Genomic DNA, 27,272 nt, shown 5'->3' with positions numbered 1-27,272 from the left:
GTTGCTCTGCTGCTGTCTTTGTCCTGGCCTGGCCTGCTCGGTTGGTTAGCCGTGCGAACTGCCAAGTACACCACACGCACGCACGCAGCCTGGGGGACTGGGGGCAAGGAGCCCCAATGGGTTGAGGTGGGCTTCTGGCCAGGGTCAGGTATCTGTTACCGTACGGGTCCCATCGCCCATGTCTGCGATGCCAAACGCGCGTGCAGGGGTTGCCTGACGCGGGCGAAACCGCATCGTGGCATCCCGCCGCCGGGCATCCGTCCCGTCGGTTTGGCACCTCAGGATGGAGTCGTCGGCCTGTTCCAGCTCAAGGGGGTTGCTGCCGCGACAGAGGACGGCAAGGGGGGCGCACGGATTGACGGCCCCCAACCCAAGTGAGGTGTGTCGTGCTCTGACGGGATGGAGCAGGAACGCGGAACCTTCAACCGGCCGCGCACGGGGTTCCCGGTGCCCTGGGCACTGGGGAGCACCGACACCTTGCGCCAAATGGAAGGGAACCTGGAAGGGACCGCAGCGCTCAGGTACCACTAAAGGTTCTCTCCACTGAGCGAGGCGCCACCCGGGCGCCCGCTAGTGTGCCCGTGCGTTGGTCCTCGGCGGTGACCGCTCCGGGGGGATATTGTAGTCGGCAATCGTCTCAGTCAGGGCCCTTCGTCCAATCTTGCAGTCGGCCTGGGGCAGCGCTCTCCAGTTCGCTAGCAGCACTGGTTCAGAACCTCTCCGCTGGGCCACGTACCGAAGTAGTCGTTCTTGCGGTGCGCCTCGTGCTTTCTTTTGCCATGGGGTGATGCGTGGCATTGGAGGGTTGCGGGGGAAATCGTCTTATCGATAGTTACCGTCCGCAAGCTCGCCTGGAGCACCGGTCCAGCAGCATTGGTGCGCGCAATGGGAACCCTGCTAGCCCTCGCCATAGCTCCCCCCCGGCGTTTGCTGCACAGTGCCCGTCCATCAAACCTCCAATTCAGGGGCTCCGCGCACCGGGGGACCCTGGGCGCGGCCAATATTCGAGAGTGGGCACCCACTTTGTGAGTTCAATCTCTCGATTCTTCCAGTGTGGTCATGCTCGGCAGTCCCTGGAGCCTCATGCCGACCCTCGTCCCCCGTGCAGCAAAGCTCGATACCACCTTGGGTGCTCCTTGCAAAGACCGGACGCCGCGCTCCGCCTCTCGATGCTTCCGCAACCTCGACCCCGCCGCGCTTCACCCCCTCGCGAGCTGTGAGCTGTGAGCCTGTGACGACCTGCCGCGGCCCGCGACGAGGTCCTGGTTTGCTCAACCGTCGCGACGCGCCTGCCGACCTCCCAGTAGCCCGTACGCCTTCCCTCCTCCCTCGGACGCCCGCGGGCGCTCGCGCAGAGTCCAGATGCCCTGGCAGCCGCTTCCCCGGATCGCCTTCGCCGTTGCGACGTACCCCTTCGCCGCCGAGAGCCCGGCCGACCTGCCGCTCGAGATTGGCGATGAGCTCTACATCATTGAGGAGACGCCCGACGGCGCCTGGCTGAGGGGCTATCTGGTTGCGCCCCCCAGCCTGCTGGCTGGCCTGACGTCGGTCAAGGGCCAGACGCTGGAGGCTCGAGTCTTCAGCGGCATCTTCCCCCGCAGCTGTGTCGAGGTCCGGGAGATGCTGGGCGGCGCGGACGACCGCGACGACACCGTCGACGACGAGTACGAAGACGAGAGGGGCGAGGAGCCCATCAGCGACACCACGGGCTCGGCCGAGAACCGTCCCGCGAGCGATTCCGCCAAGAGCGGCTTCACCAGCGCGCATTCGCCCACGAAGCGGACTCACCGCGAGAAGACGACGAGCCTCCGCAGCAGCGGCAGGAGGAGGCCGTTGAGCGAGCTCCCCAATGGGACCCTCGGCAATCTGTCTGTGCCCGTCAAGAGGGATCCCAATGCGCCTCGACCCGCGGCCCCTGTCCCAATGCTCAAAATCGGTGACGAGACACCAACTTCGGCTGCCGAGCCATTGATCGACGAGATCGCCTCGTGTTTGCGCGAATGGCACTCCAAGTACCTCCACGAGCTTCTCCTGTCGCGCAAGTACGCCGAGTTGGACCAATTGTCCCAGCTCATTGCACGCCTCAACCTTCACCGCCAGCAATTCCTCTACAACGTTCTCACCACACACGAGTACGAGCGGCTACGGGAACAGACCGTCTGGGACCTCGTCAAGCTAAACAAGCTTTGCGGCGGAGAGGTCATTGTTCGGGACCCTGCCGCTCGCGGCCGAGTTCTGACGGGTGACGACTCGGTGGTAGACGTCACCAGACTCCAATCGCAAATGAGTTTGCTGGACGAGCCTCCGCAGCCGGCCGTCGAACTGTCCAGCCTACATCACATCTTGCTGGACGTGAAAGGGTTCGCAGGATCCTCCAACGAAGAAACTACGCTGGTCCTGTATCTTGCCAGTAAACCCCGCCACGGCAGCATGTCGATATTGTCGGAATGCTTCTCCGTCGACATACCCGCGGGCGGCGCGATAGAAGGGCTCACTCTGGGCTCATCAACACGGACGCTCTTCACCGATCTCTCTGCTCAGGACATTGGCGACGCACCAGCGGCGGAGTCTGAGCTCTACCTTGTCGTCAAAGTATTGGCGCTCCAGCGAGTATTCTCACCTCAGCCGATTTCTCGGACAGGCACTGGCGGCGAGTTCAGCCGCCCAGGAGAGAGCTCGAAAGCTGCCCCGGCCACGGCAAAGTCCTCAAGGAGGAGCTTGATGTGGGGCAGCAAGAGTGGCCGGCCAACATTCTCGAGAGGCAACGGCGTGTCTAGAACGGACTCAGTCTCGGAACGGCAGGGAAGCTCGTACCGAGCTACCACGGCGGAGAGCAGAGATGGCTATGCGCCGCCGAGTACTGCCGGGTCGAGAGCTGTTGCGTTCACAGAACCCGCGTACACGGCCCAGCGCACCGTCGGAGTAGGCGTGTTGAAGCTCAACGATTTGCTGAAACACGACGATGAGATTGAGCAGCTCATCGGTATTTGGGCGCCGAGCGCCCGGCCTGGACATGAAAAGGAACAGAAGGAAGAGGCGGATCAGCTGATTCGCGAACTGCTGGACAGACCTAGCGGATTTCTCGAAAAATCACGAAGAGGAGAGCGGCTTCAAGTCGGCTTGCAAATGTTTAACCATCCGGACGCCGACGCCTTAATCAAGGCCACACCGACCCTGCTTTCAGGGGTGTCTAGCAGCAACAGAATCGGCTTCTCTGCCGCGCCGACGAAGCCCAGGTCAGATATATACCTGACGATCAACACAGCGGCCTTGGCACGACAGAATCTGCTCTCGAGGTTTGGCGGCAGCGCAACTAGCATGCCGCCGGGCTTGCAGGGTACGAATCTCCAGATCACGCTCGAGGTCCGAGGCCCAGCCGGCCAGCGTTTCGAACACTGCATCCACACAGCTTCGAACAAGCAGCCTGTCACTACGTTCAAGTCGGCGGCTGCCGAAAGAGGCGAGTCCTGGAAGCAGACACTTCGGCTCTCCCTGTCGCCCAGCGACGTATCGACAGCTCACGTCGTCATGTTTATGGCCGACATCCCCAACCCGCCCTTTGCCGTGGCACATATGCCGCTGTGGGACCAGCAAGCCTTCATACGAGACGGCCAGCACGGGCTACTTCTCTACAAAGTGGACGAGCACACGTCAACGGCGGAAGCTGGGCCGACCGGCAGAGGCGGCTACCTGTCGCTGCCGTGGGCGCCGCGGGGCAGAGACGAGCACTCCGCCGAGGTGACCGGGCCATTGGCCGTGTTGCTCGTCGACACGTTCCTGTGCAGCACAAGATTCTCGCAAGACCGCGTGATTCTAGGCATCCTCAAATGGAAAGACCTTTCTCAGGACGAACTATCCGCCACCTTGAGACAACTAATCTTTGTTCCCGAAATCGAGGTCGTCAAGCTACTGAACGATGTCCTGGATGGGCTGTTTGGCATGCTTGTGGAGAACTCCGGCAACGACGAGTTTGAGGACCTTGTGTTCACGGCCTTGGTCCGGGTGCTGGGCATCGTGCACGACAGGAGATTCAACCTCGGGCCCCTGGTCGACACGTACGCTGAGAACCAGTTCAATTATCCCTTTGCCACCACAAGCTTGGTGCGATCCTTCACACGCCTGCTGGAGAACCCCACCGAACCCGAGATTGCTCGCAAGCTGAGAGCCACGTTCAAAGTCGTGCGGCACATCTTGAAATTCATCACACACGCTCGGCATCAGATGAAGGCCAAGGAGGCGGTCATAGGAATCAAGTCCTCTCCGCAGGGCTTCACGCGACAATTGCGAGTCATTTTCAAGGCACTGGACGCAATGATGCGCAACACTGCCCCGGCGCTGGTCGGAAGCCAGACACTGGCCGTCCAGCACTTCCACACCTGGCTCCCGGAACTCAGCGGCCTCCTGAGCACCGAGGAGATTCTCCACATCGCCATAGACTTCATGGACTCCTGCACGCATGTCAAGGGCAAACTGGTCCTGTACAAGCTGCTCCTCATCATCAACTATTCCAAACTCGATCTGTTCGCCCACCCGGATCAAAAGGCAGCTCTCGGAGCGAATACTGTCAGGTGGATCTCGCCCCATTGGGGCCACCCCGAGGTTGTAAACGACCAATGGAGAGACCAAGTCCGCTTGTGCTGTTCGATCATCGCCAGCCAGGTTGAGTACTTGGGCCCCGAGATTCCGGACCATCTACCTAGGATCATCGACTCGTACCTGGCGATTCTAGCATCTCCACAGAAGTCCCGGGATCGGCTGTCCCTCCTATTCCCTGCATCATACCCCTTCCCGTCAAAAGCTGTTCACGACCAAGTCGCGTACGACGAGGCGTTGGCGGAACTGTCGGCAGTACTCTCTGCCGTGTCAAACTCGTCGGCGGGTATGCAGCTGGAGTTGGCCGAAGGAGACCTCGCCATCATCCTCGAGAATCTCCTGCGCGTCCACAAGAGCATTCTCTCGGGCGAGGCATTCCCAGCAGGGTGGCTGAGCGTGCACATCTACCACCACACATCAACCATGTCCACCCTGCAGTACCTCGCCGGAATCTTGCTGGAGTCCTTCCTTCCCGACCCTGACGACGCCGAGACCTTTAACACGGAGCTCTGGAAGCTCTTCTTCACCACGCTCCTGAAGCTCGTCGGAAGCTCATCCCTCGCCCTCGAGACTTTTGCAGAACAAAAGCGCCGAGCCGTGTGGAAAATTGCTGGCGACGTGAGGGAGCATGGGGCAGACCTCTTGCGCAAGACGTGGGAAGCCATCGGCTGGGAGACCACGACCGACGAGCGCGCCCGTTATGGCCTGTCCAAGATAGGCGGATACCAGGTTCAATACGTCCCTACCTTGGTGGGCCCCATCGTCGAGCTCTGTCTGAGCGTCCACGAAGGTCTTCGCAGGATGGCAGTCGAGGTCCTGCAGACCATGATCGTCAGCGAATGGACCCTCAGCGAGGACTTGACGGTCATCCAGACGGAGATGATAGACTGCTTGGACCATTACTTCAAGTCGAAGCCCCTGACGGAGAGTATCCTGCAGAAGCTGTTCGTCGGCGAGCTTATTGAGCGATTCGAGCCCCTGTCCAAGATTCCTGGCGAGCCACTCTACGTCGCCGTTCAAGATCTTGTTGCCACACTGGACGAGTTTCTCGACCTGCTCGTTGCGGTGCACAGCGGCGACGGCAGCAACGAGGCGTCAAGCATCATCAACCGGCTTCGACTGATGGAGTTCCTGCGGGACATGCAGAAGGAAGAAATCTTTGTGCGCTACGTCCACCAGCTGGCAAGTTTCCAGGCAGAGTCAGGGAACCATGCCGAGGCGGGTTTGGCGCTGCGCCTGCACGCAGACCTCTACGAATGGGACCCCACGAAGCAGACAACCGTGCTTGCCGACCCCGAGTTCCCGGCGCAGTCCATGTTTGAGCGCAAGGAAAAGATTTACTTTGACATGATTAAGCACTTCGAGGAGGCTGAGTCGTGGAGCAACGCGTTGACGGCGTACAAGGAGCTCCAGGTGCAGTACGAGTCCAATGTGTTTGACTTTGCCAAGCTGGCAAGAACGGAGCGAGCCATTGCAACCATCTACGAAAAGATCTCGAAGAGCGAGAAGCTCGTCCCGCGGTATTTCAAGGTCGTGTACAAGGGCCTTGGTTTCCCTTCCGGCATTCGGGACAAGGAGTTCGTTTACGAGGGCTCGCCGGCAGAGCGAGCATCCGCATTCACCGACCGCATGCAAGAGCAATACCCGGCGGCGCAGATCGTCACCAATGGAGATGTCGATGATGTGGAAGGCCAGTTCCTGGTGGTCTCCGCCATCACACCTCATCGCGACCTGACTCATCCGGTCTTCCAGCGAGCAAGGGTGCCACAGGCAGTCCGAGACTTCTTGCTATCGTCTCACCCTCAGTGCTTTTCATATACCACGAAGCGCAGCACGTCTGGGCCCGTTCACGAACACCACGCGGAGAAGGTGGTGTTCACAACGGCCGAACCCTTCCCTACCCTGCTACGGCGGAGTGAGATTGTCGACGCTCAGGAGATCCTGCTTGGCGCCCACGATACTGCACTGGAGCGGATCGTCCGCAAGACCCAGGAAATGACGACTCTTGAACGACGTATAGGCCAAGGTGACACAGCCATCGCTCAACTGCTGGTAGACGCTATATCAATATCCGTCGACCCATCGTCGGAGTATAGCGTGGTCTGCTATCGCAACCTTCTTCCAGAATCCCAGGCCGGCAGTGAGGAAAGTGGTCATGGAGGAGAGGTCGGGCTCGAGCCAAGAGATGCAGCCATAAAGATGGCTCTCGTAGACCACGCCATCATGATCAAGAGGTGTCTGGCCATGTTTGCTCACAGCAACAATGAAGTCCTCTCGCACAGGCACGAGGAGCTTCAAAGATGTGAGTTGAGAGTACACAGGCGACAAGGATTTGGCTAACCATTCCAAGACTTTGAGAAGACGTACGAGGCGGAAATCGCCACGTTTGCGCCCCCGCCGCCATCGCCGCCTCAAGAGACCGTGTCGACTCCCTCGACGGCGTTCCGGCAATCCCTGTCCTCCAACGGGCGGCATAGCCCGCAGTGGCCCAACATTGCCAGCCCCCTGAATGGGGACCGCGGAGACGAGGTGTCCGTCGTCCATCAGGTTGCGCTACGGCATAGGAGCGCGAGGCTCAGCCTCCTGGGCGGCCGCAAGCAAGAGCCCGAGCGAGCCCAGGAGGAAGCACAGGTGAACGGCGGCGGCGGCGACACGGAGACCAAGATCGAGCACAGCCGGAGCGCGAGCAAGGTCACGGCCCGACGGCAGAGTCTCTTCCGCACGCAGTCGGTTGAGGAGACGCCGGTGGAGACGTCGGCGCAAAGCCGGCGGAGCAGCTCCGTGAGCAGGCAGAGCATGGACAGGAGCTCCGTCCGGTCCGACAAGGAGTTCGAGGCGGAGGGCCTCGGGATAGTCAAGCGGGGCAGCGTGAGGAAGCGGTTCAGCATGCTCAAGCTGGGCAAGAAGAGCAGCAAGACGGGCTCGGCGATGAGGAGCGTCGACGAGGAGTGAGAAGGGGGGTTGACGAGCCACGAGCTCAGCCTCGGCCTCGGGGCTTGAGCGCAGCAGCCACGTCCTGTCGGGACCCATCCTTCACTGACAGCTTAGAAAGCGTGCGTTTTTTTGTTTTACTTTTTTTACTTTGTTCTCGTTGTACAAAAGCGCAAAGACACACACAAAGATAATGAGGCCGCGGGCGTGGAGCGAGTCCAAAGACAAGAAGACATGGGAGCGGCTTGTTGATCGGGGTGGTTCTTCATCACGTACTTTATTCACTGCTGTACCTTGACACTTTCGGAGGACGTGTGTTTTCGATACCTTCTTTTCAGCGGCGGCTTCCTTGCCTTTTTTTTTTTTTTTTTTTGGCACTCTCTCTTTCTTTTTGCGCTTTGCGCGTCGCTAATTCATGGTACGTACGGCTGCGGACGAACAGAGACGGAAGGATGGAGGGAATGGAGGATTTTGGTTGGTGCTGGTTTTGGTTTGGCTTTGGGGTGTTCTGGATGATGCCGTCGTTGTCGCTAGGGAGAGGTGGTGGGATGGAAGAGAGAGGCATGACGAGGGGGGGAGGGGGGGAGGGAGGGAAGGGGAAATCTGCACACAGGTCATACCATACCAATTTCACGCCCACGTCGGCTTTCTTTTTTTTCTGAATATCTTGGTGGTGTTTGATATTCAGGGTCGGGGATTGGGGATGATGTGAGGTCAGATGTGTAGCGTCGACGAGGGACGAGAAAGGGTGTGTGAATTAGCATTCGAATAATAAGCCTCGCAAGGTGTGATATGAAGCCAGAGCTAGATAATAGACCAGTGTCCGGTCTGTACGAAGAAGTAGGCCCCCCTCTTGTTTACCGTTGCCCCTCACATAATCTTGCGATAACCTGATCGTATGAACCAACCGCGCAACTACTCTAGCGCTACTTGGTGGTACGTACGTCTAGACGTATTCGCAAGTGACGGTATCATACCGCTTGTCTATACGCGGCAAGTCAAGTCAGCACAGCATGTATCTAGGGGCAGATGACAGGGCCACCTGCAGGGTCAACAGCGAGAAAAGAAAAGAAAGTCTTACTGTTGTACAAGAGCGTGTACCTCGTCGATGCCGACAGGTAGACGGCCTCGATCCTGCACCTGAGTTCGTAGTACCACTGCCCGTCGCGGCCCAGGCGGCGGGCGAGCTGGTGCTCGGGGATGTGGCTGACGTCGGCCTCGACGCGGGAGAGGAGCTGGACGTTGTCGTCCCGCGCGACGGGTGCGTCCCTCTGCGTTTGGTCGCAGTAGATGTCCATCTTGATCCTTTGGATGCGCCCTTGGCTGACTAGGCCGGTCCAGACGAAGGATGTGAAGAAGGGTTCGTTTTCGGAGACTCGGTCGCCCTGCATATCGTCAGATATGGGATCGTGACACACGGGCATCAAATAGGCTGTGTAAGACGTACCCGTTGGATAAACCACTCCATCCCATACACCTTGTAGCACCCATCGAGGCCACACCAATGCCGTCTATTCTTCAGATGTGAATGCAGCTTCGGGTCGTACTTTGTCCTCCACTCGGTGCCGTAGTGCTTCGTCGCCTTGCGGTTCTGGACTTGCACCAGGGTGAGCTGCTCGGGCGCGCTGTTGGCGAGGCCCTTCATGACGGCGCCCTGCACCACCGCCTGCCAGGCGTTTGGCGGTTGCAGTATCTGGATACGGCGGTCGACGGCAGCACGGATGCGCTCCTTGAGGTACTGCGAGGCGCCGAAGCCGCCCACGAGCAGGATGGCTTTGACCGGCGCCCCGCTGGCGGATATTTGGTCCTCGATCAGCTTGATGACCTGTAAAACGACCGGCTCAAAGATGGTGTTGAGGTCGGAGCCTTTCAGCGCGTAACGCCCGCGCGCGATGCCGAGGGCCTTGTTGTTGGCCAGGCCGCCCACCGGGATGACGAACGAGTCGTCCGGGTCAGCGCCGAGCGTGTATTGCCGCTTGACCTTTTTCTCAAAAGCCTCCAGTGCTTCGGCAAGGACCTCGTCGTCAAACCCCTCTTCGTTGCCCAACTTGGCCTTGAGAAACTTGGCGAAGCGCATGTTGAGAAAGGTCGAGCCGCAAAGGGCACCGGTCCCTGGCGCCGCCTCCTCGACCTGCAGGATGGGCTTCAGCCCCGTGATGGTGTACGATATCAAGTCCACCGTGCCGCCGCCGGCGTCGACAACGACCATGGTGTCGTCGACTTGTAAGCCGTGGTGGTCGAGGCCATGCAGAGCGTATATGGCAGCAGCTTCTGGCTCAGACACTAGATGGACTGGACACTGGGACGCTGAGAGACCAAACGCCCTCTGACACGCTTTTCTTGTCCTGTCTTTGGCCAGGTCGCTCCATATGGCCGGCACAGTAACGACGAACTCTAGCGGCATGTTCCTGGCCACGGCGTCTCCGAGCTTTTGACGGAGGGTGTATATGAGATGCTCGTTCAGGGCAGACATGTAGTCGGTGACGATTCTGTCTGCGCCGAGGCTCCCACGTCCCATACCAGTCGCAGCATCTTGGCTGACCTGCTCCAACGAAGGATCCAAGTTCCTTTCTCGGACGTCAGTATGCAGCTTCTCATCGAGCGGGGACACGTAAGTGCGCACAGCTTGAACCACTCAATCACTTCGTCCTGCGGCGCCGTGTCGGGGATCGCAAAGCCCCATTGCACGTCGCCGCATTTCGTATATCTGAGCTTCGTGGGCACCTTGTCCGACGACTCGCCCTCGCGGGCAGACGTGCTGATGGGCCACGAGTTGACGGCGACCCGCCTGTCGGGCCGCTGGGTCTCCGCCCAGGCGACGCCCGAGTACGTGGTGCCGAAGTCGATGCCGACTATTATCCTTTGCTCGCTCATGAGGAGCCTGCCAGGCTCAATGTCTGTTCGGATGAGCATGACTGCCGATGGTGGTGCGCCGTGTCGATGGGGATGCGGGCCGCGCTTTGCTGGGCTGGCTGACTTACACGCCGGCCTAACGAGGATGCTTGATCACTCCGACGGGGGCTTGCCCAAACGACGCATCTTGCTGCGCGGCCGGAGAATTAAATCGGCGGACATTGTTTCGAGACATAGAGGTGCGTTGAGCTACGGCGAAGCGCCATTCTGCCTGGCAGGTTCCCAACGTAGTGTGCGACTCGGGCGGCGGCCGTGCTGAGGTCCCCAGGCGCATCAGGCGGAATGAACCCGGAGCTGTCACCAGGCCTCACAGGTCGCGTTGCCCGGCGGGCGTCTGCACGCGCCGGGCGACCAGAATGTTGGAGTCCTCCGGGGGTGGTGGCGGAGGCAGGCAGCAGAGGGGCCGGTGGCATCAGCTGCGGCTGCGCCAGTCTGCCTCGGCCAACGTCGCCGTTCGCGATCGTCTTTCGGGGCGGAGCGGAGGGTCTTAAGTCTTCAGACCTGTATCTGAATGACCAGAAACCATGCTGCTTCATGTTGCAATCGGAACTGCTCCACAGACAACATATCGATCAGCTCACCAAAATGCTGTCGCGTTCCTCGACGACCATACCGTGGGGTCGCGGATTGTTGGATTCAGCCAGTGCAATGACCTACAGCCTTTGTTGCAGCGCCAAGTTCCAACCAGAAGTCGTCTATGAGGCTCGCGGCCGCATGGAAAGGCAGTTTAACGAGGTTGGCAACGGCTTGTGAGAGAGTGATTGAGGCAAAGCTGATGATACCTTACAACGTATATCAACTTCATTTGCCGGATGGATAAATACGGCAAGAACCGCCTGTGGGGTTCGCGGCACCTGCCGCCAGGGCGAACTGCCTGACCGGGCGCCTGACCCGACTCCGCCACAAGCGATGGCCTGGCCCTCAATCACTGCCATCAGCACAGCGCAACGCCACACCGAGCCCTCTGCGTCTCTGGAACAGCAATGATTGTGGGTTCCGTCACATCTCAGTCGCCCTACGGCGGAGGTTGTAACAGCCAAAGCCGTTTGTCCATTTTGCTTTGGTGTGGCCCCGGTGACTTTGGATGGGTGACGTGACTTTCACTTACACGCACACTAATTACCGCGGAACCAAGCCAGCGCCCGATGCCTCAAGACTCAATCCATCCTCGCCGGATTTGTCACTGACGACGGTGATTGCGAAGAGCTTCGAGAAATCCAATCAGACATGGAAAAGAAACGACTCCTCCCGCGTTCGCAAGCCAACACTTGCCCAAGGGCTAGCTCCAAATCTTGAGTTGGTATCTCTCTGAACGGCTTTGGTCATTGTCAACATTGCGGATGCAGGTTTCTATACCTGACATATCTCGTCAGCTATTATGTATCATCCCCTGTAATGTACAGCGCGGGTGCACGCAGCATCTCTTCCGGTGTATCCAAGAAGCCCCGAGGCCAGCAGCCATGAACAAGTCGCTTGGGACTCGTTCTGTGATACGCGTTCCGCTTTATGATAGCGACTTCAGCTCCTCCATCCTCCGCTCTAGCTCTGGCACCTGGCGCAGCTTCACCTCGAGCTCCTCCTTCTCGTCCTCGAGCTTCAACCGCTTGTCGGCGTCGAGCTTGGTGAAGATGTAGTTGCCTTGCCCGTCGAACTGCAGAATGTGCGTGTGGTACTTCCACAGGCTGCGGCGGTGGCTGACTGTCATGAGCGTGATGCCCAGCGCCTTGGCGTTGTCGTACATGACCTTTTCCGTCTCGAGGGTGACGCTGCTGGTGCACTCGTCGAGGATGGCGTACTGCGGGCGGTGGTAGAACAGGCGCGCCATGGCGACGCGCTGTTGCAGGCCGCCAGAAAGAACGTCGCGCCACTCAGCCTCGGCATCCCAGCCTTCGTCGTACAGCTCGACCAGGTGCTCAAGGCCAAGGATCTTCAGGATGGAGAAGAGGTCTGCGTCGGTAACACCTCGGGCACGCATTTGACGCAGGGAGTCTGGGTATATAACTTGCTGGCGGAGAGAGCCGCGGGAAAGGTAGGGTCGCTGGGGAATGTAGAAGATGGCGCTGAAGGGTGGCTTGTAGACTGTCCCGCCGTAGACGGGCCACAGACCACCCAGGATACGGAACAATGACGATTTGCCGCAGCCGTTGGGACCGACGACGAGAAGGTGGTCGCCATTCTTGAGAGAAAAGGAGAGGGCCTTGACGAGAACGTCTCCGTTAGGCGAGACAATGGGCCTGGTTGCACTCGTTAGCCTACACGTCTCATCTTCCAGACTCTTGCGCACTTACACGTCAATGAACGTAATGTCCTTGCTCTCATGGACTGTGCCACGGCCTTGCAGCACGGCCTCATTGCCCTCTATCCCCGAAGAAGACACCAGCTTCTTCTCAAAGTGGCCCGACTGGATGTCGTCCATGACGTCCAGCAACGAGGCGACTCGTGAGGTGTAGCCAGCCAGCTCCATGATTTCCCTATAGGAAAACATGATCCTTCCAAAGGCGTCAGACGCGGAGAGAAGCATCCGTCTGTTGGTGACGAACGACTCGGTCCTGTCGCCCATGTTCATCACGGCCTGCCCAGGAATCTTAAAGAAGACGGGCACGCTGCAGAGCACAAGGCCCAGGGCGCCCCAGAAATACTTGATGACAAAGTCCTCCATGAAGCCGTGGTAGAAGCGCTGTCGAAGGATGTAATTGACGTGCTTGATGAGAGTGAAATAGCCCTTGTCGAGGGTGTCTTTCTCGGCCTTGTGGCCGGCGTACAGCGCCACCTCCTCGCTGTAATCGATGAGGCGAGAGTGCTGGAATCGAAACTCGCCCTCGAGGCGGGCTTCGTCAGCGACATATTTGCCGAACGGCGGCGTCAAGACGCGCATGACGTTGGCAGAGAGCTGGACCAGCAGTGACATGAAGACGACGCCCTCACCACCAACACTCTTGGACAAGGAGTAGGTGTATATGGTCTACGGAGAGTCAGCAGACGCCCACAGCGCAGGAGCGAAGAACAAACCATGTCAAGCAGCGGCTTGGCCAGGTTGCTGTATAACTCGGCCAGACTGTTGGAGAACTTGGATACATCCACCGCGATCAGCTGGTCGGGGTTCTTTATTCGGTCGTCCAGCGCTGAGATGCCGTAAAAGGTCAGTTGCGACAAGTACTTGTCGTGGATGAACTGCGTCAGTCTCGTGCGGTACTTGAGGGACAATTCCGCTTGATGGTATGACAGCTACAGGATGTCAGCAATTTGCACTCAAATAACCAGCAATGACGGTGCACACCATAGAGTTGGTAAAGGTTGCAGGCACGGCGATAAGCATCCACCAAACGATTCTAGTGAGAAACTCCTTGCCATTTCCCTTGACGAGGGCCTTGACTATGGCGCCATCCATCTCAGCAACACGCAGGCTGATGAGGGTCCGCAGGACGAGGAAGAAGCTGTGGCTGATGAGCATGCGCGTTTCGGAACTGCGCCAGCCAGGTATGACGATGCGCAGCAGGCGCAGGAGCGAGCGAAAGAAGTCGCGGTTCAGGGCAACCTTCTTCTTGGGCGCCTCGCCTCCGTCGGTGGCGGAGACGGTGCCGCGGCGGGCGGCGCGCTGAGCGGCCTCGCGCGCGGAGGCTGCCTTTTGCTCCGAGATGGCATGGCGCACGCGGTTGACGAGGGCGACGAAGAGGGTGATCCAGACGGCGCGGGAGATGCGCGAGCGGTTGGAGAGATATAGCCGGGTGAGGTCGGACACGATGCTGCGGACCGTGCGATCGCCGGGCAGGCCAAACTTGGATTGCCCTGCCATGGGTGGCCGACGGACGGGGGGAGAGGGCGAGGGTGACGGAGGGGAGGTCAGCTATCACGAGCCGCGGCGCATCGGTCGGTGGCGGCGGTCGGAAACGGGCTATGCGGTCTCGTCGGTGTCGATCCCAGCGCAAGAAACATGTGCTGAGTGCTCCGTCACGCAGATTTAGGTGATGGTCGACGAAGCGTGAGAAGATGGCATCTCCAAGATGGCAGGTTGGAGAAGGCAGGCAGTTCGTCGTCGACCGTCTCGTGCCTTCCCCAGGATGGCTGGCTCGGCTGCGCTCCCTCGGCCAAAGTGCGATTCCCCCAGTTCTGGCCAGTGACAGGCAGGCACGGCCACAGCAGCACCTGCCGCTAGCATTCGGGCATGTGATTGCCGCTGCGGGCCTGGCCAAGGCCAAGCGCAAGCTGGGGAAATGCACTGCACTACAGTGGACCACGCTACTCGTACACTGCCAAGACCGCCTCACCAGCCACCAGTCACGAGCCACATCTGTGGGGTAAATTTTTCTCTTGGTCCCTTCTGGGCCGCGGGGCAAGGCCTTGTTCATGTCGACTCACCATCGACAACCACATTCCTCAACCATCTAAGCCTCGACCGAGACCCTGTCCAAGGCCGTTCAACATGTCGGACGACGAGAATCTCTCCATATACGATGAAATCGAAATCGAGGACATGACCTTTGACGAGGCGCAGCAACTCTACCACTACCCTTGTCCTTGCGGCGACCGCTTCCAGATTGCCCTGGACGATCTCCGCGATGAGCAGGACATTGCCGTCTGCCCCAGCTGCAGTCTGATGATTCGGGTCATCTTTGACCTCGTGAGTTGACCAGCCTTACAATCGAGAGTCACACTCGCTGATTCGTCTAGGATGATCTGCCCAAGCCGCCGCCCTCGAGCAACCCTGGGGGCCAGGTCCCCGTCGCGGTGTAAATACCACAAGGCCAGCACGACATCTAAATAAGGCGACGGGAATGCCGACCATCCCACACGTTCCGATACGAGCACCACATGCAGTTTGTTTGCAGGAAGCCGTCGTGCGTTTGCCACGGCATCACAAAGCTTCCTGCGATGCTGGCAGCTTCAGGGCAAAGGGCGTCTGATATGTCGCCATACGCTCAAGGACTGGGCCGTCCAATATTGTTGACGCTATTGCGCATCTACCAAGTACGATGATGCCGCACAGACCGCGGCGACGACAGATGCCGGGGTAATCACAACTGTCGAGGCACGCGGGTGCTCCCAAGCCTGAGACAGCGGCGTTCGAAGGCGGTGCGTGTCTCAGGACGACATATCCGACCCGCGGCTCGCTCTGCAAACAGCATGCAATCAGCCGCTGGTGAGACATCGACGAGCTGTCTTGTGCAACATGCGCAACTTCGCTTAGGCACCAAGGGCTTTGCCGGACGCGTCGCCGCAGGAGCGACAATCTCCATGGCAGATGAGCCACTGGCAGTCACTGCTCCCCTAAAACAGCTGAGAAGGACGACAAGATCTGCGTTGATCCCATCACTTAATATACCGTTAATATTGTACCGCAACGGGGCTCGCTCCTTGCTCCGCAAGCCGACCCTCGTACGAGTGTGCCAAGTGTTGTCCTGCCGGTTGTCACGAAGTACATGTCACGATAACGGCAAGAGTGCAGCAATGCAGCAGCATGCAGCAGTTCTGCATGGCGCAACTCGAATTGGCTGATAAATTAATAAGGCCCTGCATGGGCAACGCCGGCCGAGGCGCTTCGTCCAAGCTGGACGGCGCCGCTGGCCTGGTGGTATCTCTATGCTATTAAACGCCTGGCCTGCCTGAGGCGTGTTCTATGTTAATGGATGATGGGCGGGCAGGGGCCGCGCCACGTCGTACGGCGTCATTACTTCATATCCCGATAGCTCCGTCTATAACATGACCAACCCCATGATGCAGAACCCCAGCAAGCCGGCCATGGAAGCTTGCATCTGTTGCGGGATGGCGCCCCCCGTTACCTGCGCGGAACGAGACGTCGTGGCATTGGGTCGGGCAGTCGGTACGCCGGTGGACGAGAAGTGGGCTGCAGCCAAGAATTAGCATGGGGGAACGAGCTTGGCGACGGTCCCGGTCCCGGGAGGCGGCTTACTGGTTCCATTGGAAAGCGGTTCTGACAGCGCGACGACGGACACGGCTTTGGAGGTTTGGCTCGCGGGCCCGGTCGGGGGATTGGTCCATGCGACGGAGAGTGATGTGGCAGGCGACGCTGTGATGGCATCGACAGACGTCGCGGCGGCGGCCACGGCGGCGCACACGAGGGCGACGAGGAGGGCGAGGCGCCACATGGTGGGCTGTTTGTCGGCGGTCGCGAGGGCGCAATGGGTGGTTGTATGGTTGCGCGGACTGACTGGCAGAGAGACACGACGATGGTCCGGTCCGTTGGACGAGTTGGTGCCAGCAGCGACAACGACGGGAGGACGACGGGGACGGGGACGGGGACGGGGGCGAGGGCGAGGCCGGCGCGGTGTTGTGTGGTGTTGTGTGGTGTTGTGTTGTGTGTTGTGTTATACTTGTCGTCGTCGTGGGTCAAGACAGGCTCGGGCGTTGCTCCAGGACCCCAGGTCTGGGCATGGCATCACAGATCCCACAAAACGGAGAGGAGGACGGGGCCGAGCAGGAAGCTGGCCGTCATGATAACTATATGGGGAACACGCGCGCAAGGAGGAGGGAGAAAGACGACGAGCGAGCTCCGCTTTCGTCTGCGAAGAAACCTGTCGTGGCCTGGGCTGGCCTGGCCTGCGACGGCAGCGGCTCCAGCCAGAGGCGCAGGGGGCACCACCATTGATTGCGGCGTCCCCACCACCAGGCCTGGCGGCGGCCGTTCCATGGCACACACACCTCTTTCTCACGTTTCCAAGTGCGGCATGCGCGCCACCTTTTTTTGTCCCTGCCAGGTTTCTGCCGTGTGGACACGGTAGGTACTGTATTGGCGGTACCTACGGTACCAAGTAAAGTTGCGTTGCAGCGCGGTGCGCCGGGTGCCAGTACTCGTACAGCACGAGTCGGTCGGTAGGTACTCGGGGCTACCTACCGCTGCGGCACCTTTTTAGAGTACTGTGCTGCACCGACTGGCGGCAGGCAGGCAGACACTCTCAGACAACCCGGCCAGCAATTGAATTGAATTGATTGCGGCGGAGACGAGCTGCGGCAGAGGCGGCCAGGCGAGACGCGGCCCATTGCCCATTGCATCGAGCTTCCGCCTCGGGCACCGGGATAAGCTGCTGCTGGGTTAGTGGCCGACGGAGTGGTAGTACCGATAGCACCGATAGTACCTCGCCGGACGACTCCCGTCCTGCAGCAGCGCGCAGCAACGCACGTCAGGCAAGGCTCCCCCCTGCCAGGGAACGACGGGAACGCGCAAGGCAAGGCAAGGCCAGGCCAGGCAAGGCACACGGGGCGGGCGCGGGATGCAAGGCGGCGACACTTTTGCCAGTCCAGTCCTGGCGTGTGCCACAGCGATAGGTTGCGCTACCAAAGGGAATTGCCCAGTGGAGTGCCACTGGGGCCACTGGCGGGGGCCACCTACTACTGGAGCCCACCCACTGGACGGGCATGCACCCACCCCAATCCATCGCCCACCCGCAGGTTGCAGCAGCCACCGGCCCACCTCCGGGGGGGCCAGCCATGAAGCCATGATGAAGGCCTTTCGCGCAAACGCACCACCGAAACGACCACCCGCCTAAACCGCTTTGCGCCATCTCGCAGGTTTTAGCAGCCCGACCGGCCTGCCAACCCGTCCGTAACGAGATGGATGGGTTCGGCCGGTACCTCATCTTGCTCAGCTCGCACTCGTTGCACAGCACGACTCGCCCGCCGCAGGTACTGCAGTACCACCACCCCCTGGCTTGACTGGCGGGGATCCATGGATGCTGGGGGCGCCCGAGAATTGCACCGGGGCCCATTCGCCAGTCGTCCGCCCAACGTGCCCGTTGGGAGATGGACGAGGTTACAGCTTATCATCGCCGATCCCGCCGCCTCCAACGTAACGAACGAACCAACCGTCCAGAAGCTTTTTTTGGTTGGAGGCTCTCCGATTGTTCGCTGCCGAAGGCGCCGCCTCCTAGAGGTGGGCTTCCAAGGAAGATAGCAGCAGTTTTCTGTACCAAGGCTTTTTTGCTCGGCCCGCTGCCTGCGTTTCGAAGCAAGGCACGGCGATTGGGAAGGGAAAAATTGACATGGATCCCCCCTTCCCATTCAGAGGATGGAGCAGGTCGGGCGCACGGAGTACGGAGCAGACGTTGCGTCATCATGCCACTCGAGTCAAGCAACGATCAACGCCCGCCCGTGGGGGGGCCAGAAGCCACGCAAAAATAACCGGCGAACGAGGCGACGAGGCTGCCGCGGCCTTTTAGCCAGGTCTGGTCGGCCGCGGAGGAGGCTCTTCTTGTCAATTGCCGCAGGAGGCCTATCTGACGGTGTCGTCGACATGGGATGATGATGCGGCGGCACACAACGCCCGCGCGCGCGCGCACTGTCTGCGAGTACCCGGTGCCGTACCATACCGCAATGTGTCACGTCACGCGAACGGGCGAGATGAAATGCGCAATCAGACTACTACTACCCTTCGTCTGCCGTCCACGGGAGCGGACTACCGTGACCGGGGGCCCAGCGGCGGCGGCGGGTTCAATGGGCGACGGCGACGACGGCGACGGTGGACGGTGGACGGTGAAGGAAGCTGGATGGACGGGGGGGAGGGACGGGAACATGACCGTTCGAAACATGGGCATGGCAGGCAGGCATTGGATTGGGGGGGTGAGATGGTGGATGCGCGTCTGGCACTGTCGAACAAGCTTTTCTGGGTCTGGAACTGGAGCAGAGACAAAAAAGCTTGCTTGAACTGGGGCCGCGCCACCCCTGGCGGGTACATTTGTACGCAGGCAGATGGCAGGCAGCGGTGATTGCGCCAGGTAAAGGTAGCATTTGAATTGGCGCGTCTCTGGCTGGTCTGCGGCTCTGGCGCTGTCTTCTGGCTCTCTTCTGGTTCCAGTGGCTCTGTGGTTTAGCTGGCGGCCCGGCCGTCGGCTCCGCACCAGGTCAAGTCTGGCAGTGCCCGGCGTCCGGCCGTTGGCGAAGCCATTGGCGGCGTGGGCGTTGGCTGGTTGCGGGTGGAAGGCCCTCGGGCGGCAGGCTGCCCGGACTTACAGCAACCTCCAGGCTGGGTGCCAGATGGACGACCGGGCAGGCTGGCTGCTGTTGCTGTTGCTGTACCTGGGAGAGGTAGGTAGGTACCTGCCCGGCCGCCGGCCTCGTCTGAGACAATTCATACTGTGCCACGACCGCTATCACTCTAGTACCCATCGCTGCTGGAGCTGCTGCTGTAGCTCCTCCTCTGCCCGTTCGAGCCACGTTCAGATGGCATGGTTGCATCCGACGACGCCCTTGACGCCCTCCCTTTGGCTTCCCGTTCCTTTTCTTTGCGCGCAAGATCGATCACGGCGCACGCAAGACGCAGAAGAAAGGCACACCACGCGGGACAGACGAACGCTCCGACCGTCCACTCCCCCCTGCCTGCGCCTCTCTTTTTTTTTTCTCAGAGCAGGGCCCTGCGCGCGGTAGTGGGATGTTGTTGCTCGGTTCTTTCGGACAAGCGAGCCGCCCATCCGGGCCCAAAGATCCCCCAAGGTCAACTGAACTCTCTTTTTTTGGTCTTCTCGGGCTTGCTGCTCTCTCGTCGGCTTTTTGCTCTCTTCCCCCGTGAAAGTCGGTCTGCACAAGCGAGATGAGATGGAAAAAGCGGCAGGTGCCTCCGTCCGGGGGGGGCTCTGACCCTCTCTACGAAGTACTCCGTACTGCTGGGCTGAACCAGGTTCCTTTCCTCCCCACCTCTGCCAGCGGCCTCGAGTTGCGGCGGCCGTCTGCGAGGTCTGCCCCGACTCCCTGACTCCTGATACGCACGCACGTAGGTAGTAGTATGTGCGAAAATGTACGTTTGTACTTCGTACAGCGTCGCACAGCCGCGCGAACGGGAATCGGCCCCGCGTCGGAAAGGGGCAGGCACAAGTCTCGAGCCATTGGTGAGCTTTCTTGCTGCTACTAGTAGTACTCCTGAGATGGGCGGGAGGGGGCAAGAGCAGCTTGCGCGTCGTCTGTCGTTTTCCACCACACAGCGCGCGCCGTCCATCTGCCGAAGGCACACCCACTTGCCATGCACTGCCGGCTGGATACGAGGCGCGCTAACCCTCCATCAAGCACATCACCACCACCTCTCCAAGCTCACCTACCTGCGCAAGCTACGTCCCTACCTCCCACGTCGTGAGAGAGGAGCCGTCGTCCCAACGAAGCAAAGCGACTACTACAGTACAGTACACCACACTACGCTACTGTATCGCCGGTCTGGCGGCCTCGATAACGAGGAGGTGTGATGGCCTCTCGTCCGCCTCGCGTTGGCACTGTTCCCTCTCCCTCCCCGCTGGCGACATCTGTGCTCCCAGTCTCTAATGGCCAACATGTCACTTACACACACAACACACAACGCAACTCACGGTCCGCCATCCTGTCCCGTCCATACGCCCAATGGGGTCCCAGTGCTGTAACTATGTACGTGATGTACTGTACTGTACCCTCCGCATTCTTTCATCTGGTCCATCCATCCACCCATCCATCCATCCACAAACCAGCGCAGGGACGGAAACGGACCACAGAGGCGTCGATGCCCATCTCTCTCCCCCACGTCCGGACTGGCCTGGGGAACGGGGTTTTCCTCCGCCATTGGTTGCCGCTTGCCGATAGGCACTTCAGGCACCATCGGTCGCACGGCGGCGTCCCGCCCCGGCACGGGTATGATAAGGCACAGCACCGTCTGTGTGTACATCAGCACAGTACCTCATACCCTGTGTAAAGGGCCATCGTGCTGAGTGATACATATCACTCCAAACGCGCGGGCCAACACCCCGGCCGCCCCCGTCACGCGCCGCGAGAACGTGCATCATACGAGAACACCCCCCCAGGAGAGGAGGACGGCATGGCATGGCAACACGGTAACATGGCAACGACAAAACAACGGTCCCAGTCGGTCTTGTGGATAGGGCATCGGTCCCTTGTGTTGCCTCGCTGTCTGCCACTCAGCCAGCCAGCTGGTCGCCGCCGTGCCGTGCGGACCGACGAGTCGACAAGTCGACGACAAACACCCGCCCAGCCAGCCAACGTTGCCGCAGCACGGCATCCGCCACTGTGGTTTTTTTGTTCGTCGTTGCGGCCAAGCCATGCAAGCGAACCGCCGTGCCCGTGCTGTACCGTACTAAACGATACGGCACCGTACCTTCATGGGTACGAAATCCGGTACACCACATATGCTATTGTTTCTTTACCTGGTACAGTACACGAGCGCATCACGACATCCTGCAGCTCGTCGACGACGACGATAGCTCTGCAGAAAACGTCGACGCCAAGACACCCACAAGCCCGCCGCCCACACGGTGCCTGGAGAAGAAAATGCCCTGCAAAGAGTACGGGGGGGGGCCACGGGCATCGCATTCATGAGGTGCATGCATGCATTGCATGGCATGGCATGCACGGCCCGCAGCAAAGCCCCATTCAGCATCATCTGCACCAGGAGAGAGAAAAAAAAAAGAGTAGTGCTGTTCGCATAGATAAAAAGTGCTGGCCGCATAGATGTTCCATAAAATTCTGGGTTAGCGCCCCACCCCTATGCCGCCACAGCCATTTTTGGTGTATAGGCATGGGACGGTAGCGGCGCGTTAGAATGCATCCCGAAATCTCAATCGAATCGTGTTTTCATAACGCAGCCGCTACCCGCGAGGCCAGTAAGGCGCCGGTAGGGCTCAATTCGCTTAAAAAACGCATTTCCGTAGTTTCCCTACAATGTCATTACAATCGGATATATGTTATTCCGTTCGCCGGGCCGGCGGCGCCCGTGACTGTGCCCTCACTACTACCGACTGTATCTGCCGCCCCTGACCTCGTCTGCCCCGGCCGCGGCGCCGGCAGGGCCTAAATCGCCCAAAAAACGCATTTCCGTGGTTTCCTCACAATGTCATGACGTCGGGGGTATGTTCTTCCGCTCCGAGGTCCGTGGGTCGGGTCCCTTGACCTTGCCGGGCTCCGGGCGTGACTGCAGTCACAGCTGCGTAGCCGGGATAACCTCGTCTTGCGAGGCCGAGGCAGACGTAGCCTGTGATGCCGTTGACGCAGCCGGTGACGCTATTGAAGCAGTTCGTGATGTTGCAGACCGGCCTCGAGCAGCGGCGCCGCCGCGGGCGCGGCGCGGCGCGGCGTTGAGAGGCATTGGCCGCGATGTGTTGTAAAGGCTGCGCAGGCACCTATTGTGGTGTTGACCCCATTGCCAGGACTCAATTGTGTGTGGCGGCCTTAGAGGCATATGATTGGCTGACGAAAGTGGATTGTGGGTCTATCTGTGCGGCTAGTACTTTTTATCTGTGCGAACAGCACTACTCAAAAAAAAACAGCCCGCCGCCGCGCATGAGGACCGCAGACCACGGGCACAGCGCTCGTCGGTCCGTGCGTGGCGTGGTCGTGGTCGTGGTCGTGGTCCCTGCCCGCAGCCCACGCATTGACATACATATGATGATGATATGAGTACTGTACTGTACTGTACTGTACCTGATGACGAGGACTCACAACGAACAGCAGCGCACGAGTGCTCCGTATAATCCGTGGTTCAATGCGCAGATCAAGGGGGCCCCGGGGGGCCGGTCGTTTCGTTTCATAGAGACGTGTGGCCGGGGAGTGCCATCATGCCCTCTTCATGCATTGCATTGCCGTCTGGCCACTCCTCGTAGTCGTGCGACGCAGCAGCTCGCATGAATTTGTTTGGGGCGGGCACGCGCTCGTTTCCCTCATCATAAACCCCCCCCCCCCCCATGACAAACGCGCGTCATGCCTCGGAGGTTTGCAGGTGCAGTACATAACGTTAGTACATACACCCGACTTTCCATTCCGTACATTACGCCCCTTGATCCCTGGCGAGGCAGTAGTGACTTGATCGCAGTCACGGGGCGGCCAGTCCCCTGGCCTCACTCAGATGGTGGTGCTAGGGCCCTCCCTGTTGATCGTCTGTCTGTCCATCCATCTATCTCCGTTGTTACCAAGTAGAGTGACGACGGCGACGTCAGCTCGTGTGGGCATGTAAGCGTCCCCAATACGAGAAAAGCCCCTTCCGTTGGCTTGGTTGGACGCAGAGTTCCTGTACCAAGTATATGATCAAACTCGGACTTTTGGCCACCATTGAAAGCTCCGCGCGACATTTACGAATCGGCATTTCCCCATCTGCACATGCACACGCACGACTCGCGCAGCCCCAGCATTGCGTGGCCACTGCTTCTTTCGACGCACAAATGTTTCTTTTTATAACTCCCCCCAAAAAGATCTACCTCTAGTCTGCTGCGTCCTCTAACTCTCACAGCCTCGTGACGCATCATGTATCGGCTTCTAACACCAACAGCCGCAGCCAGAGCCGCTCCTCGTCACACACAGACATGCGCGCGCCCCTTTCTCAAGCTTGCACGTTCTCAAAGAAAAACGTGGGCACTCCGGGCACTGAGTTCTCCGCGATCGGTACCGTAATGTCCACCTCTTTGCCGTCCGCCATGTTGACGCCCTTCTTGCCGCCCTCCTCCACCACCAGCACCTCGCACGCCACCAGCCCGGCCGTCTTTGACAGCCCGGGCACCATCTGCGCCAGCGTCTCCTTCTCGTCAAACGCCAGCTTCTGCTCCAGGACGGCGCTTGCCGGCTCGCCGTTCTGCAGGCGCTTCTTCAGGCCCTGCACGAACGGCATCGCCTTCTTCATCTCGCCCATCTTGGCGATCCGCCCGTTCAGCTCCTTGTCGTTGACCGACTTGGCCGTCGGGTCCCACATCTCCTTCAGCAGGTCAATGTACTTGGCCTGCCACGACGGGAACCGGGCCGACATGTAGATGGTCAGCTTCTTGGGCTGCTTCGGGTCGAACGACACCTCCTTGCCCTTGGCCTTCTTCTTGAGCTGCAGGCCCTCGGCCGAGTTGACGTTGGATGCCGTGTTGCGCACGTAGTCTCTCTTGGCCGACAGCGCCGCGTCGACGGGGCGCACATCAGGGAAACGGGCGTTCTGGATGGACCCGTCCTTCTTGAGGACCTCGCGCCAGATGTGCTCCGACCAGTGCGGCGCGATGACGGCCATCAGCAGGGCCTGCAGTTCAATGTAGCGGAACACCAGGTCCTTGTGCATCTTGATGCCGCCGGCCGAGCAGGCCTCGCGGTAGAAGTCGCGTGCGCTCGTCAGCTCGTAGAGGGCGGCCTTCAGCGCCAGCTTGTAGTTGGTCTGGCGATACTGCTCAACGGCCTCGGCGGTGACGCTGTTCATCTCGTTGTTGAACAGCGCGTCCTGGAACGAGTTGGGCTCGCCGGTCCGCAGGTCGTCCTGCTCCCGGACCATCTCTTCGCACCACTCGCGCAGGTTGAACAAGCGCAGAATGTTGTTGTCCGCGACATCCTCCTCAAAGTTGGCGTCGCTGACGCCGTCGCCAGCGTCGGCGATGGCGATACGAGCGGCGTCGGCGCCATACTTGGTGACCAGCTCCCGCAGGGTCATAAAGTTGCCCGTGCTCTTGCTCATCTTCTCGCCGTTCAACATCAAGTGGCCGTTCGCACGGACACCGCGAGGCCAGTACTCCGGCGGGAAGATGGCCAGGTGGACGTACAGGAAGAAGGTCAAGTGGTTGGGAATCAGGTCCTTGCCCGAGCTTCGCACGTCCAGGGGGTAAAAGTACTCAAACTCGCGCCGCATGCTCTCCAGGGTCTTCTGCGGGATCTTGGAGTCCTTCAGGACGTCCTCGCTCAGCTCCCGCCGGCAAAAGATGTAGTCCCACACCTCGTCAAGCATCTGCTCGGGCGCAATGTTGCCGATGCCCTTCTCGCGGCCAAACAGATCCTTCTGCAGATAGTGTGCGATGGTGTAGTACGCCATGTAGATGGTCGAGTCGCTCAGACTCTCGACCAAGAACTGAGGGTCCCATGGCAGCTTCGAGCCCAGGCCGTAAGTTCTGGCGCAAGCCCACTGGTTCAGCCAGTTCAGGACGCCCTCGAAGCTGTGCTTGGTCTCCTGGGTCCAGGTCTCCAGGCCCTTGCCGTTGACGTTCTCAACCCACTCCAGGGCGGTCTTCTTCCACGACTCCTCACCGTAGTCCAGGTACCACTGGTCCATCAAGGCCACGATGCAGTCGTCTCCGGATCTGCTGACGACCTTACGCTCCGGCTCAGAGTAGGCGAAGGCGTCGCCGGCATCGATCATCTGGCTTCTGACCTTGGGCTTAGCGGTCTCGACCTTTTCGCCCTTGAACTCGCCAACGGCCATGATACCCTGGTAGAAACCCTCCTTGTAGGCCAACTCCTTGGCCTCTTCCAGCTGCTTGGTGTCCTTGGGCGACGCGATCTTGAGCTTCTTGACCAGGAATGGCGCGCAGAGGTCGCCATACGAAGGGGTCTGGATAATGGGGAAGATCTCCAGCTCGGCCCACTCCTTCTTGATGCCGTAGAAGTCGGCCTTCTTGGCCAGCTCGGAAACGGTGGCAAAGTCGTCGGGGCTGTCGGACGGGACCGACGTGACCACGCCGGTGCCCTTGGTGGGCAGGACGTTGTCCATGGGCAGGACGCGGACGCCCTCAGTGTGCAGCGAGAGGGGTGCGTTGACCAGGGTACCGACAATGTCGGCACCAGGGATCTCGCCGGCCTTCTCGATGACGCCCTCCTGAGCAAGGATTCCCTGGTAGGCCATGTTCCGCGCGGCACGGTCCGTCACGACGTAGTACTTCTTCTCGCCAGCCTTGAAAACACCGTAGGTAATCTTGGGACCCACGAAGCAGCAGGTCTGTCCGTACATCGTCTCAGGTCTCAGGGTCGCGGGCACGAGGAAGATCTCAGAGCCTTCCGGCACCTTGCCCTTGATGGCCTCGGCGGCCTTGGGTGCCCACTCCAGGACCTTGAGCTTCAGAGCAGTGTATTCTTGCGGGTTGACGGCCTCGCCCTCGGCGCGGTCGTGGTCCATGCAAGGCTGGCCGTCCTTGATGGAGTAAATGGTGTAGCGCTTGCCGAACTTGATCTTGTTCAGCTCCTTGAGGCGGTTCATCTGCCATCGCACAAAGGCGTCGTAGTACGGGTTCGCGTCGGTGGTGACAAAAGATCGGCGCCAGTCGATTCTGCAGCCCAGGTTGCTCAGGTCGCGGATGGCCAGGGGCGGGAAGAACTCCAGCCAGTATTGCGGGTCGGCGAACAGGTGAATCTCCTCCTGGGGGATGCCGATGGATTTCATGATCTGGAACTGGTACTTGAGCTTGGCCGTCTTGGCGTTGGCCTTGCTCTTGTTGGTGGTGAACTTGGTCAGGTCCTCCTTCTTGGCCTTGCCTGCGGGGACAGCGGCGCCGTCCGCGGCCTCGTCCTCCTCCCTGTACCCGGTAAAGTCCTGGCCGAACAGCTTAATCTCGTTGACCAGCTTGTCGGCGCAGGCCTTGATGGGCATGCCGGTGCAGTGGAAGGCCATGGGGAACAGGGCCCGCTTGCCCTGCATCCTGGCGACGCCGGCGGCGAACTCGACCTTGCTGGCCGAGAAGGTGTGGCCGGCATGCAGGACGCCGTTCATGTAGGGGTACGGCATGCATCCGAAGAACTTGGGCTGCTTCGCGCGCAGCTCGGCGGCGGGTATGGAGTGCAGGGGCACCTCCTCGATCGACGGGGCGTCCTGCTCGAAGATGTGCTCCGTGGCCCATTGCTGCTGGTATTTCTTCTCGACGGCGATGAGGGAGTCGCGCTTCTCGGTCTGGGCAAGGTCAACAAAAGTGTTCAGCAGAGAGATGGAAGCAAGGCGCGGACGTACTCCTTTCAGCTCCTTGGTCTTGGGCTGAGAGATGCTCAGGCCCTCCATGGCCTTGGGGACGGAGTCGGTGGCAGCCATTGTCGCGTCAAATCTGCGGTGACGGGGAATCGGACCGTGGCGGGATCAACAGAGCTCCGACGCCGTATTTATGCGTCTCTCGGGGCCCGAGTCTTGACTCTGTCGCGGGTGC

At 60.0% G+C, this 27,272-nt stretch overlaps 6 protein-coding genes across 6 annotated transcripts; 2 read left to right on the top strand and 4 right to left on the bottom strand.

The window, feature by feature from the left end:
- Positions 1 to 1,362: 1,362 nt before the first annotated feature.
- Positions 1,363 to 7,545, top strand: PLICBS_008552 (uncharacterized protein; the record flags this gene model as incomplete). The annotated part of the gene is made up of 2 exons (XM_018323917.2): positions 1,363 to 6,895; positions 6,944 to 7,545. 2 exons carry the CDS (start codon positions 1,363 to 1,365, stop codon positions 7,543 to 7,545), a joined length of 6,135 nt encoding a protein of 2,044 aa, XP_018177096.2.
- Positions 7,546 to 8,470: 925 nt separating this feature from the next.
- PLICBS_008551 (uncharacterized protein) lies at positions 8,471 to 10,437 on the bottom strand (the record flags this gene model as incomplete). The annotated part of the gene is made up of 4 exons (XM_018323918.2): positions 8,471 to 8,508; positions 8,606 to 8,909; positions 8,972 to 10,091; positions 10,148 to 10,437. The coding sequence occupies 4 exons, from the start codon at positions 10,435 to 10,437 to the stop codon at positions 8,471 to 8,473; spliced, it is 1,752 nt and encodes a 583-aa protein (XP_018177097.2).
- A 1,504-nt stretch (positions 10,438 to 11,941) lies between these two features.
- PLICBS_008550 (uncharacterized protein) lies at positions 11,942 to 14,230 on the bottom strand (the record flags this gene model as incomplete). Its single annotated transcript, XM_018323919.2, has 4 exons — positions 11,942 to 12,671; positions 12,726 to 13,399; positions 13,447 to 13,662; positions 13,715 to 14,230. 4 exons carry the CDS (start codon positions 14,228 to 14,230, stop codon positions 11,942 to 11,944), a joined length of 2,136 nt encoding a protein of 711 aa, XP_018177098.2.
- A 627-nt stretch (positions 14,231 to 14,857) lies between these two features.
- Positions 14,858 to 15,168, top strand: PLICBS_008549 (diphthamide biosynthesis protein 3; the record flags this gene model as incomplete). The annotated part of the gene is made up of 2 exons (XM_018323920.2): positions 14,858 to 15,055; positions 15,106 to 15,168. The coding sequence occupies 2 exons, from the start codon at positions 14,858 to 14,860 to the stop codon at positions 15,166 to 15,168; spliced, it is 261 nt and encodes an 86-aa protein (XP_018177099.1).
- A 959-nt stretch (positions 15,169 to 16,127) lies between these two features.
- Positions 16,128 to 16,541, bottom strand: PLICBS_008548 (uncharacterized protein; the record flags this gene model as incomplete). The annotated part of the gene is made up of 2 exons (XM_065601412.1): positions 16,128 to 16,279; positions 16,346 to 16,541. 2 exons carry the CDS (start codon positions 16,539 to 16,541, stop codon positions 16,128 to 16,130), a joined length of 348 nt encoding a protein of 115 aa, XP_065457484.1.
- A 7,187-nt stretch (positions 16,542 to 23,728) lies between these two features.
- PLICBS_008547 (cytosolic leucyl tRNA synthetase) lies at positions 23,729 to 27,160 on the bottom strand (the record flags this gene model as incomplete). The annotated part of the gene is made up of 2 exons (XM_018323923.2): positions 23,729 to 27,025; positions 27,083 to 27,160. 2 exons carry the CDS (start codon positions 27,158 to 27,160, stop codon positions 23,729 to 23,731), a joined length of 3,375 nt encoding a protein of 1,124 aa, XP_018177102.1.
- Between the last annotated feature and the right edge of the window lie 112 nt (positions 27,161 to 27,272).

This window comes from Purpureocillium lilacinum, assembly GCF_023168085.1.
Source record: "Purpureocillium lilacinum CBS 284.36 DNA, scaffold_6, whole genome shotgun sequence".
Taxonomy (NCBI): Eukaryota; Fungi; Ascomycota; class Sordariomycetes; order Hypocreales; family Ophiocordycipitaceae; genus Purpureocillium; species Purpureocillium lilacinum.
The sequence above is the reverse complement of the archived record's forward strand: the minus strand, read 5'-3'. Positions and strand labels throughout refer to the sequence as shown.